The following is a 13,419-nucleotide window of genomic DNA, read 5'->3' as shown; positions in this document are numbered from 1 at the left end:
TCATCAGTTTGGTTTCGTAGCCAGAATCCACTGCATCTTCGATTTAGATACCATCTACACTTGACTGCTAGACGCTTTCTATCTCGGCTTCTTCCAAAAGTAATCTAAGGCCTTTCATAGCACAAAAACATATACCTTGAGAAAGACGGTGCAGTTTGAAAGCCCCAGGGGTTTCTCCTTACATTAAGACCAGAAGCTGTTTTCTTATTCACTATTTTCTTTGAGGGAGAGATGAAGAAACGGCACAGGCGCACACGTTCTGATCCATGCATCCTTTATTCCATGACCACCACTGTGCTGCGTCCAAGCAGCAGTACACAAACGCGATCAGGCGCTGTCCAGCTGTACAACGATCTGACGCTTACAGTACATTTAAGGCTTTTAAATTTGGGAAAAACAAATCAAAACCGAAGAACCCCCAAATCCAAACCCCTGACCAGTACGAGCAGTGTAGCAATTTCAAGCACCTTCTCTTGCTGATGCTTATTCGCCGCAACTCCAGTGTCAGAACCCAAGTAATTCCTAAACTAAAAAGATTAGTTTAGTGAGATTTTAATTACATAAATTCTTCAAAGCATAAACTTGGAATTTTTGTCTTGGAAATGTTATAAAATTTTTAATAGCAAAACATAGGAATAAAAACATATTAACAAAATGTATTCAATTTACATTACAAACAAGGAATCTGCAGTTCATTGTTGCAGCCTGACAAAAGAAATCATATCTACCATTAAGAATCTATGCACAATGTGTTTGCAAATATGTACAGTACTTTAAAAAAGCCTATAAGGAGGACTTTACAGAAGGAAAGTCAGCTAGGCTCTTTGTTAAACCAACCAGACAATCAAAATATTAAAACTCTGTTGGCTAGTAATAAATTTACACTTAAAAAAACCCCTCACTTCTTTTTAAGAATATTCCAGTTATATTTATATGGTTACAGTGGATGAAGCTGTACACGATAGTTCCAGTAAATTACCCTTCAGTTCATTCGTCTGGGGAAAGATCAGCATGTTGACAAAAATTAATAAAAGAATTTTCACCACAAGTTTTCCAGTTACACCATCACAGCTTCACAAATGGATCCGGTGGCAGAAAGAGAGCTGCATGTCAAACACTGAGAACACTGGTGGAGACAGGGGTGAGGACTGCAGGAATGAACCAGAAATGATGGGTAAGGTTGAGAAACAGATGTGAGGCTACTTTATACAGCACTAGAAAATCGTCCCTACATTCAGCTCTCATTCCCATTCCCGCAAGGTAATGAAGCTGGGAATCCCAACTGTTCAGTTTAACGTGTTGTGTGAGTTAGCAGAACCACCTCTAGATATAAAAGACTGAGATTTCATCAGCTCTTGGATGAGAACACCGTAAAGGTTGGGCACTTCTTCACGGTTATCAAGCCTTTACAGCTACCCAGTTAAAGCATGTGCAAAACGGAGGACTCTTCTGTTCACAGTAAATGAGGTAAGATCAAGTTGTCGTCTTCAGGAATTAGGAAGTTCGTGAGATATGAACTGTTTTAGTCTCTCTAGGTATTGTGCATAAAGCTCTATGTCATTATGCCCAGCCCCTTCGACCCAGAGGGGCTCCACGGCTCGGGGACAGCGCTCATACATGGCTAAGCCGTGGGAGAAATCGATGACCTCGTCCTCTGTTCCGTGAATGACCAACACAGGAGAGGTGACTTTAGATATCTTGTCAATGCTGCAAAATGGAAAGGGGGAGGCAGAAAGAGTTAGGCTCACAGATGACACACATCACACTCCACGATAAGTTTATACATGTCCACAGGCAGGGAAGTAACACCACGGTTTTTGTTTTTGTTTTTGTTTTATATTAAGGACTTTATCTTTTAGAGCAGTTTTAGGTCCACAGCAAAACTGAGAGGGAAGTACAGAGATTTCCCATATACCTCCTTGTCCCCACACATGCAGAGCCTCCCCCATTATCAGTGTCCCCAGCACAGTGGTACCTTTGATGAACCTATGGTAACACATCGTAACAGTGTGGCTTCTCCTTTGCTTCACGTTTTTTCTGGTAATTTATTATTTTTCTTAATTCAACTTTTAGAATAATTTTGAACTGGCAGGAAAGGTGTAAAGATAATAAGAGTGTATATAAAAGTCAGCCAGGCATGCTGGCACATGCTTATGATATCAGCTGCTCGGAAGGCTGAGGCAGGAGAATTGCTTGAACCGGGACGGGAAGCTTGCAGTGAGCTGAGATGGCGCCCAGTGCATTCCAGCCTGGGCGACACAGCAAGACTCTCTCTCTCTCAAAAAAAAAAAAAAAAAAAAAAAAAAAAAAATTGCCCCTACATTCTCCTAACCCATTTCCTGTAAAGTACAACGTACAACACTGTGCATTACCAGGATACAGCCGTCAAAGCTACCACAGCAGGGCTGGTGCATTACTACGAACTAAACTCCAGACTTTCTTTGGATTTCACTGGTTTTTCCACTAATGTCCTTTTTCTGTTCCAGAATCCAGTCAAGAATACTACACTGCATTTGGCCATTGTGTTTGTTAGAGTATTTTATTAAAGACAGAACTCTTCAGAGCATCTAACTAGCAAACCAGTAACTACTATTTTAATATATTCATATCTTTTAAGAGTATTAAAAAAACGGGCCAGAACTTCACTTAGCAAATGAAGTCTCTTTGGAAAGCTGGACACTTAACCTGCTGCCATTCAAGACTTCAGAATTCTTTTTTGAGAGCTACCTTCAGAATTGACCCAACGATTCACATCCCATTTCATAGAAGCACGCGCCTCATTTTAAAAAATAAAAACATTTAGTTTTAAAATTAATGTAATGCCTAGATCTTATTCCAAATGACTGCTCTACAAAAAATCAGATCTACTCTCAAAGGATGAATATTTGAGGATCTTTAAAAGAATATGCTTCAGCCTCCAAAGGCACATCCCAAAGAGAAATCCAAAAGACTTTAAGCACTGGTTGAGCTGGGTGTGTAGGCGATTTCTCTGATGGGGATAACACTCAATTCATCCACAAATGAATCAAGAGAAATGCATCTCTCTCCACTCTGTCCTGCCAAAGGGCCTCTTAAAGTTTACTTCTCTTTCCATATTTGATCCTAGTTTTAGTTACAAAAGGATACCAGTTTGTAATCTTTGTGGGAATGTTTTTGGTAAAAGTAACAGCTAACATTTTTTAAACACTTACCATAGACAGGTGCTTTGCACTTAACACACAATCTTGTTTAATATTTAATGAAACACAATGAGAGAGGAATGACCGTCTCTTGTTTTATCAAGGAGAAAACTGAAGCTCAGAGAGATTGTTAAATAACAGGAATGAGGTCGTGGAGATAATAAAGGGCTCTAACATCAATTACACATTCCAAAGATCTACAAACGCTGTCATCTAGCCTTTATTAAAAACTCAAGGAGCCTCAGACCACTTCAAGACATCCCAGAAAGATTGCAAAACCTCATCAGCCATGTAATTTGCAAAGATCAGAGCACTGTAGCAGGATTCAATTATGCACATTGGAAATCTTATTTGGAAACCTACTTTTCCTCTGTACTTAATTTTAAAATGACTTCCTTTAAGACAGTTCAATTATACTCAATTAAAAAGATATTTACTCAGCAGTTACAATGGACCTGGGCCTATGTTCCACGCTACACAGTTTAAGAGAATCTCCACTGCCTGGAGGGTGTATTGAATGTCATCATCTGATCCCAAGTATAAAGGAGGTAAAAGAAAATAAACTATAAATGAAATAATAATCTGGATTCATATTCCTTTTTAAAAATTTGTTTTAATACTAAAAGGAAACGTGAAAGTATCCTCTTTTAAGGAAAGAGACGCAGATGATTCTACCATTTGGCAGCAATGGACATATGAAGAAAATGTTTACCAAATTCAATTCATGATGAAAGCCAATGCAACCATTAATGGTTTGAAATCTATCATATTAATAATTAATGACATTAAATATTAGGAGTAGTTTTTGTTGTCTCCAATCATCAGCCTTTTTAAAAAAAATTTTAAGAGACAGGGTCTTCCTCTGTTGCCCAAGCTGGAGTACAGTACTGTAATCCTAGTTCACTGTGACCTCAAAGTCCTGGGCTCAAGGAATCTTCCCGGCCCAGCCTCCTGAGGAGCTGGGACTATAGACGTGCACCACTATGGCTGACTCACTTTTACATTTTTTCTGTAGTGACAGGTCTTGCTATGGTGTCATCCAGTTGGTCTTACCCTCATAGCCTCAAGTGATCCTCCCACGTTGGCGTCGGAAAGCACCGGGATTACGGGTGCGAGCCACTGTGCCTGCACTCCAATCACTGACCTTAATTCAAGGAATTACTTAACCTCTCAAAGTCTCAGTTTCCCAATCTGTAAAATGGGCACAGTAACGGGATAAACATCTTTTATTTTTTGAGACAGAGTCTTGCTCTGTCGCCTAGGCTGGCGTGAAGTGGCATAATCTCGGTTCACTGCCTCTCTGGTTCAAGCGATTCTAGTGCCTCAGCCTCCCCATTAGCTGGGATTACAGGCATGCGCCACCATGCCGATTTTTTTTTTTTTTTTTTTTTTTTTTTTTTTGTATTTTTAGTTGAGATGGGGTTTTGCCATCTTGAATTCCTGAATTCAGGCAATCTGCACTCCTCGGCCTCCCAAAGTACCGGGATTACAGGCGGGAGCCACCGTGCCCGGCCGACAAACTTAAGATTGTTGTGAAGATGAAGGAGGACATGGGGATGAAATGCATAGCCCGATACCTGCCATACCAGACAAACTCAGGATCAGACTCGTTGCTCATTTGTTATTAAAAATTCGTTGGCATGGCTCTTTTAGGGTATACGCTAATTTACGAGCCAGGGGAAAAAAAAAAAACAACCTATTCGTTTTGTTACCAGGGTAATTCCTGGGATTGCTTCCCACAAACATGCTAAGTATCCATCTTTCAGCAAACTGGCCTCTCATTTCCAATTCGGCACAAATAAGGCCACACTTGAGAGGCTCATTAGCCCTACTCGGCATTCCCAGCCACACCACTAGAAATTGGCAGCACAACTTTCCCATGAAGTCGAATCTCATTGAATCCTGGTACGAACGGCACAAAACTAAAGTTCACCCAAGGTGTTAACAAAAGGTTCCTTTCTGTGAAAGGAGACAGTTTGTGTAACAGAAGTTTATGTAACCAAACGGTGATCTTTTATGGGTTTTTTTTTCCAGCATTAACGAAATGAAAGCAATTAATGGGTCAATTAAAACCCTAAAACTGTGTCTTCTTTCTGCTGGGGTTTTTCTATAAAATGGCAACATGAGCTGGCCAGTCCTGAGGGTAACAATCCTAGGCCACCTTAGCAAGGACTGTAGGGGAAAATATTTTGTATTAAAAATACTTAGGTTTTTTTTTTTAAAAGAAAAAAAACAAGTAGAATTGTTCAAACAGGAATTCAAGAAGCCAATGCGCTTGCTGCTTTTGTGGTTACAGTACAGACAATAGGAGCGGCTAGGTTGGCAGCTGTACTGCTCCCTCCAATGGTCTGGGGGCAAAGCCCTGGGTGCAGCAGACGCTCTCATTTTTAGCTTCCGGGGGTGGATGCTGGCACATCTGCAGAGCTGAGATCTGGTTAAAGTGGCAGAGCAGAATAGGGGGTAGCAGCTGAGTGTGTTCATTTATGCCATTTCTGTGGCTATGTACCGGAGATCAAAGCCTGGCTTGTCCAGTAACTCACTTTGCCTTTATTCTTCTATTTACAAAGATTGACTTTACCTTTCCCCTCACCTGTATTGTCCAACTGAAAAAGTAAGAGGAATTTCAAAACCGCTTGCTTGCCTGCAGTTTTTGAGTGTCTACACCAATTTCCCCACCACACATGTTGCATATAGCTCATGACTCAGCAAGACCCGTCTCAGAATGAATGAGCGAGTGCTGAACTGTAAGTTCCTTTAGGATGTGCAGGTGCTGTGCTGTGACATATCCATATCCTGCATGTTACAGCTGAATCAATGAACCCTAGGCATCAGTATGCTCAGGGTCCTTATGCATCATCTGGGAGGTTTTCACAAGTGCGTCAGGCCTGGGAGGATAAAATCTCTGGATAGTGTGTGTCATATCTGCTTCCACATGCCCTGTGGCACCCGGGGCAGGGTCAGACGTAGGCTTCATTCAGTAAATATTTACACAGCTCATGGGAGCATCGGATCCGAACACGGTCACTGGTTGACTGACCACTTGCCGTACAAGCACAAACGTACCTGGGGAAAGCATCGAAGCAGTACGTTTTCCTGGTATCCGGAAAAGCCACACGCAAACCAGACATCAGAGGGGAGTGGAGAATGACCGCTGCGCATTCGTACCTCGAGGCCAAGTCTACTGTGGGGACGGTCCCAATGCTCTGACCGTAGAGGATAATGTTCTCAGGACTTACGCCATACCTGGAGAAATCAAAGGTTGTACGCCATTAGCTAAGGTATGATGAGAGAGAGAGAGAGAGAGACTGAGAAACCCGTATCGTAAACCCATAATATTCCCACATCCACCAGCTTAAAGCCGTATCTGACTTGTACATTTTCAGATGAATGTGAGCTTGACAAAAACAAACTAAGGTTCCATCTTCCACAGCATTTGCAAAAATAATAAACAGGATATCGTTTTGCTGGCCAATTAACTTTATAAATTTCGTTTCAGTAGATACAGAAGTCATCTCATTTCCCATTATTTCCCCTTTATATTTTCTTTGCTAATCATAAACACACTTCTAAAGTTTAAAAAAAAAAAAAAAAGGTTTGGCAAATTGCAATATTAAAAACTTGAAGCAAAGTTTTCATGATACAAAATATATGAACATTTCTCAGAAAAAGATATATTGGGAGACAATTAATTTGAATATAATATTTTCTTTAGTCTCTCTCAGGGTTAAACCATTCCAAGTCTTTCAATCCATCAGTGGGCTCCGATTCATTCTCTTTAAATTGTTAGCTAGATCAAGGGCTGTGTGGAGAACAGGCTTCATTTCCCAGCTTCCCTTGCAACCTGGTGTGTGCAGAGACCTAAGTGCCAGCCCACTGGATATCAGCAGAAGTGACATGACCTCCAGGTCGTACTTTTTTTTTTTTTTTTTTTTGATATGGAGTCTCGCTCTGTTGCCAAGCTGGAGTGCAGTGGTGCGATCTCAGCTCACTGCAACCTCTGCTTCCCGGGTTCAAGTGATTCTGCTGCCTCAGCCTCCCGAGTAGCTGGGGCTACAGGCACGCACCACCATGTGGGACTAATTTTTATATTTTTAAAAATAGAGACAGGGTTTCACCATGTTGGCCAGGATGGTCTTGATCTCTTGACCTCGTGATCCGCCCTCCTTGGCCTCCCAACGTGCTGAGATTACAGGTGTGGGCCACCATGCCCGGCCCAGGTCAGGCTTCAAAGCAAATGGTGTGCTTTTCCCATCCCTTCCGCCTTCCTGGTCATGGCAAGTAGATCACAGTGGAACAAAACAGAAGGAACCCGGGAAAACACACTATCTTCTTATCTTATTATCTTGTTATCCCACAAGGGATATCTAGAATATCTAAAGAATGCTTAGAAATGAAAAAGAAAAAGACAAATAGGTGGAAGAAATGAAGACGCAGCACAGAGGAAACAAGAATGCCTAATACACACAGAGATAGATGTGATAATCTCGCTAGAATATCATGATGCAAATTAAATCCATGAGTTATTATTTTAAACCCAAACAATGGGCAAAAATGAAGAAGCCACACAATGCTGAAAGATGGCAAGGATACGGAAAAGCAGAACGCTGTTACTTTGTAAATTCGTACAAGCGCTTGGGAAAGCAATTCAACATTGTCTAAGAAAGTTGAAGCCAGTGAGCCCACAGCTCTCCTTTTTGGAATAAATCCGTACTGTAGCTTACAGGGCAATATGAAATGCTTTCTGACCAACAGCCTTCAGTGACAAGAACTCTCAATCCACAGCTGATGGAAACGGCAGGATTTCTGCCCAGCTTCTTCCCCTTCCAGCTCCACGAAACTCCGTGGAAAAATGGAAGCCCTTAAGAAAGAATTCGGAGCATTGGAACGTGATTACGGAGTGAACCACCCCTGGGCTGTGCCACGGAGACAGGAATTAAACACACGGAGGTGAGAGGACTTTCTATGGGAGATGTGCAATGCCTACCCAATGTGGCAGCAGGAAAGCACTGGGCTGGCTGGCGGGCGATGTGCTAGGACAGTGTGAATCAGAAGCTAAAGGGTTACGGCCTGTCCTGGAGATGAGGGCCACTGGAGCGTCCAAGGGCGAGATGACAATGGCAGGCAGCAGATGACAGCATGAAAAGGAAGCTGGGAGACCCGGCAGGGGACTAGTAAGCACCATGCAGAAGAGAGGAAATAAAAGATCGTAACAAACACCGCACCCATCCTCGCTTTCTGAAGTGAAGTGTCCGCGTGGCCCTGCAGCTTGACACCACCCAGTACCACTGTGCCTAGGGAAGAGGCCCCCAGAGGCAGGTTTTGCCTGGCGGTCTTGCCTGGGGCTTCACGCCCATTGGTTTAACAGGTTAGTAAGAAACGGTCCGCACAGGGAGTTCCGGTGGGGAGGTTTGAGGAAACAACGGATCCAGCAGCATCCTGTGTCCAAATCCACACCAGAGACCACAGATTTTCAAACCCCTGCCACGAGGACTAAATGGGGAGTGGGGTCAGAAAGGAACGCCTGCTTTCATGACTCAGTGCCGAAGGTAAGCAGTCCAGGATCTTCCTCAGCAGCAACTTCCACCAAATCCTTCTTTCACGGACTTCGGAGGAGTTTTTAACCTAAAGTCTAAGGAGTCTTTGGGGTAGAGCATAAGTAACATCAGGGGTCTCCTCTTCCCTCCTCCATTTTCATCAGATTTTCAAAGTGCTCTATGACCCCAAAAAGCATATGGAGCAGGAGATACTGCGCTACAGGACGTCCAATGTCCACACCTGGGGCTGAGTTCTTTCTGCCATGGCCACTCTTGCGGACAGGCCATTCATTTTGCTATCAATTAATTTTAAAAATCAGAAATCAAAGAAAACGTAAGAGGAGAAGAAAAGTGAAAACTGAAGGCAATTAATGAATGAGGCACAGAAGATTAAGAGATGATGAATACCGAATATCAAAAAATAAAGTAAAAGACTTCCAGGTAAAAATGGCAACCAGAATAACCCTGACCTTCTTTGATAACATCTGGTCTGAGAGGATTAGATAGGATAACATTATCACAGTTAGGAGGAAGTGTTCATTCTACTTCTTGTGACGAGTCCACCATGTTTTCAAGATCCTGTCTTCTATACAACACACCAAGGGACTTGACAAGCTCAGAGGCTGCACTGAACAAAGGAACGAATGGGCACAGGTCCAAGAGGCATGGCCCAGCAGCTGGGGCAGAGGGGAGCGCCCTGGCCATCACACAGACAGCTCCGTCTCCTCGGAGTGTCCCGAACCAGCCATCCTCAGAGATCACAGCCCTCTTTAAATGCCTTCTGGAAAAGCTAGAGTTATTGTGCCTGAGGACTCTCAGCGCTTAGGCTTCAGTTCTCAGCACTAAGACGCACCCAGTACCCTCTACAAAGCCCACCTTTGATTCCAACAGACTCACATCCTTCGTGATAACCAACCCAAGATTCTCTTTCTTTGTTCTTTTTTTGAGACGGAGTTTCGCTCTTGTTACCCAGGCTGGAGTGCAATGGCCCGATCTCGGCTCACCGCAACCTCCACCTCCTGGGTTCAAGCAATTCTCCTGCCTCAGCCTCCTGAGTTGCTGCGCCACCATGCCCAGCTAATTTTTGTATTTTTTAGAGACGGGGTTTCACCATGTTAACTAGGATAATCTCGATCTCTTGACCTCGTGATCCACCCGCCTCGGCCTCCCAAAGTGGTAGGATTACAGGTGTGAGCCACTGTGCCCAGCCCCAACTCAAAGTTTGCACTGAAAAATATCACCAGGTAAAACACAAAAAACACTAGCCATAAAGGGGAAAAAAATGACAGAAAGTATTACATTAAAGTCAAGAACTTCTGATCAGAAGACACACAGAAGGAAGTGAAAGTGAACCACCACGTGGGAAAAGACATTTGCCACAGAGCCTAGATCTAGCATATGTAAATAACTACTACAAATCCATAAGACAGCTGGCCAAATAAGAAAAATATAATTTTACACAATTTTTCTTTTTTTTTTCTTTCTTTACAAATTTTTTTTCTACAGAAAAAAAAAGGGGGAGGGAAAGACAGAAAGAAGAAGAGAGAAAACAAGAAAAGAATTATTTGACTTCATTAGTAAAAAGGAACATGGAAATTAAAAATCATGTTACACTCTACAGGTTCATCAGATTGACAAAAATTCAAAAATCTAACAATATTAAGTGTTGGCAAGGATGTGTACAGGAATGTTCATTCACTGTTGATGGGGGTTTATGTTGATAGGATCCATTTAGAAAGACTTTGGCAATATTAAGTGACATGATTAGTTAGCACATACGCAGGGACCTAGCAATTCTACTCCCAGATAAATTCATCACAGAAATAAGTGCTTACATATACCAGAAATATGTACTAGACTGTGTGTGCATGTCTACACAGTTAGAGACAGCCTTAAGGTATATCAACAGCAAGTAAATAAACTGTGGTATAGTTGTGCTGTAGAATATGTATGTGGACACTAAAAAAATTTGTATATTTCAATAGTTTTGGAGGTAAAGGTGGTTTCTCATTATGTGGATAAGTTCTTTAGTGGTGATTTCTGTAATTCTGGTGCACCCATCACCACCAATGAATCTTAAAGTCACACTGTTAAGGCCGGGCACGGTATCTCATGCCTGTAATTCCAGGACTTTGGAAGGTCCAGGTGGGAAGATCACTTGAGACCAGAAGTTTGAGACCAGCCTGAGCAACAAACAGGATCCCATCTCTAAAAAATTCAAAAAAAATTAGCTGGGCAAAGGGGCAGCACCTGTAGTCTGAACTACTCAGGAGGCTGAGGTGGGAGGATCACTTGAGCCCGGATGGTCAAGGCTGCGGTTGGCACTGTTTGTGCCACTGCACTCCACCCTGGGTGACCCTCTTAAAAAAAAAAATGCTGTTAAAGAAAAAAGGCAGATACAGCAGAACACACACTATGTGACGTCATTTACAAAAAACTTAAACCCACCAAAATGAAACATCATTGTTTCAGGATATTTCACTGGCCGGTAAGCCTATGATGAAAGGCAAGGAAGTGAATCACCAAAGTCAGGACAGCGATTACAGGGAGGAAGGAAAAGGGTCATCACTGGAGGGAAGCATGTCCTTCATGGGGGCTGTAAATGCTGGCGAGGGTCTACGTCACATCACAAGTGTTCCTTTTATAAGTCATTAAGCCGGACATCTGTGTTGTATGAACCTTTATGCATGGCAGTTAAATTTCATGATGAAAACAAATTCTTTAAAAGTTCACCAGATACTTCAGATGTGAAGACAGCCCTGACAAAACTGTTACAACTTGTGGTAGATTTTGTGCTAAAAACAAACTTCATAAGGAAATATCGGACCGTTAACAATTATATCTCATAGTTAACATGGGCAAACACTCATGAAAAGCAGCTTACAGAAACAGGGTCACAATTACATTTCTAAAAGAACCCTCTGGCTGGGCGCGGTGGCTCACGCCTGTGATCCCAGCACTTTGGGAGGCCGAGGCGGGTGGATCATGAGGTCAAGAGATCGAGACCATCCTGGTCAACACGGTGAAACCCCATCTCTACTAAAAATACAAAAAATGAGCTGGGCATGGTGGCGCGTGCCTGTAATCCCAGCTACTCAGGAGGCTGAGGCTGGAGAATTGCCTGAACCCAGGAGGCGGAGGTTGCGGTGAGCCGAGATCGCACCATTGCACTCCAGCCTGGGTAACAAGAGCGAAACTCTGTCTCAAAGAAAAAAAAAAAAAAAAAAAAAAAAAAAAAAAAAAAAAACCCAAATAAAAGAACCCTCTATCTGGAACAGGGACTTGGAAGCAATACAGGAACATGGTAGTAATGGCTATCTTCAGGTGGTGGGACTGAGCAGTTCTTTCAAATTTTCATGACCAAGTTCCTTTACTTACTAGGCAGTGACTTGTCGGGACAAAAGGGAAGCGGTGTCGCTGGTCCCTTCGTGTGGAGTCAGCAGGCCTGCCGCCGACTGCCAGCGCTGGTGTTTTCGAAAGGGCTCGGAAAACAAGAGCAGGCTGAGTCAAATACTCAGTTCGTTAGTACCGTGTTAGGGACTTTTCCATTGCTTTTCCCTGTCTTTGCCATACTGTTGGACACCAAATGAGGAAAGAAGGAGGTGGGTGACTCTGTGAAAGTAAGGGGATTTTTAGTAGAATGGTAAGAGGCTTCTGTTCTAACACTTGCTTTTGGCAGGTGAGGCAACTCTTTTTACTGTAGTACTAGAATTTTTTCTTTTTCTATCAAAGTATTAGACTACTGACCTCTATGCCAGTGGTTCCAAAATGAGAAGTATCCAACTGACTTGGGAGCTGTATGTGCGTCTCTGTACCTTAGGACAGTCCGTCATCTTCAGCCCTTGGTGTTATAAACCCCAGAGTCCTTGGACTTCTTCACCATCCTACTTTCGCCAACTCCTCGTCCTGGGAGTTGGCTGAGGTAAGGGGATTTGCCAGAGGGAGAAGTCAGGAAGGCCGACAGTTGAGGTGTTCTCCCACTACTGAAACCACAGGCTCATAAATGACAAGTACGTACAGCCTAGAAAATGGAATCCATGATATTTCTGATCAGAGTTTATCGTAAGGGCTCGAAATGCATTCAGTCTTAGGACTTGTGTTTCTTCCCTCGAAGGAACTCAAGACATAGCTCAGAAGAAAGGATACTGACATGGTAGCAACAGGCAGGGCCCTGCTGCTAGTGAGGACCAGCAGGGAGAGGTCACAGAGAAGGAGGTCATGAGGTCAGGTCTCGTACGGGTCTGAGCAGGTGGCAGGATGAAAGCTGCTGGACACAGTGTCGAGGGCTTAGTTAAGCAATAGAATCAGGAAGTCAGCATGTGTGGAAGGCGTAGGGCAGGAAAACAAAACATGAAAACAAAGCTAGGCACTGACCGGGCAGCGGAGGTTAGGAAGTAAGTCAGGGGGCTGGTGCAGCCCCAAGGTCAGAACACACAAAAACCTCTGCAGAACAGATGTGTGGCCCTGAAGGGTTGAAAAGCAAGAAGAAAAGGCCCGAAGAGACAAGACTTGAGTCAGGAAAGGGAACTCAGACAGCAGCCCACCTGTCCATTCAAAGAAATACCCAAATAACACGGAGCCATGGGGGCTGTGGTGGTCCACTTCGTGTTGCTATAAAGAAATACCTGAGACTGAGTCATTTATAAAGTACAGAGGTGTATTTGGCTCACGGTTCTGCAGGCCGTACAAACGTGGGACCAGTACTC

General features: G+C 43.2%; 1 protein-coding gene across 1 annotated transcript in view; it reads right to left on the bottom strand.

The window, feature by feature from the left end:
• Nucleotides 1-257: 257 nt before the first annotated feature.
• Nucleotides 258-13,419, bottom strand: part of ABHD17C (abhydrolase domain containing 17C, depalmitoylase) — a 57,737-nt gene continuing 44,575 nt past the window's right edge. The window contains exons 2-3 of the mRNA XM_010351278.3: nt 6,243-6,422; nt 258-1,707 (exon numbers count right to left, since the gene is read on the bottom strand). Coding sequence (XP_010349580.2) covers nt 1,488-1,707; nt 6,243-6,422 — 400 coding nt within the window. The 3' untranslated portion in view covers nt 258-1,487. The remainder of the gene's footprint in view (nt 1,708-6,242; nt 6,423-13,419) is intronic.

Source organism: Saimiri boliviensis, chromosome 5 (assembly GCF_048565385.1).
Source record: "Saimiri boliviensis isolate mSaiBol1 chromosome 5, mSaiBol1.pri, whole genome shotgun sequence".
NCBI lineage: Eukaryota > Metazoa > Chordata > Mammalia > Primates > Cebidae > Saimiri > Saimiri boliviensis.
This window is presented reverse-complemented; position numbering and strand designations above follow the sequence as displayed.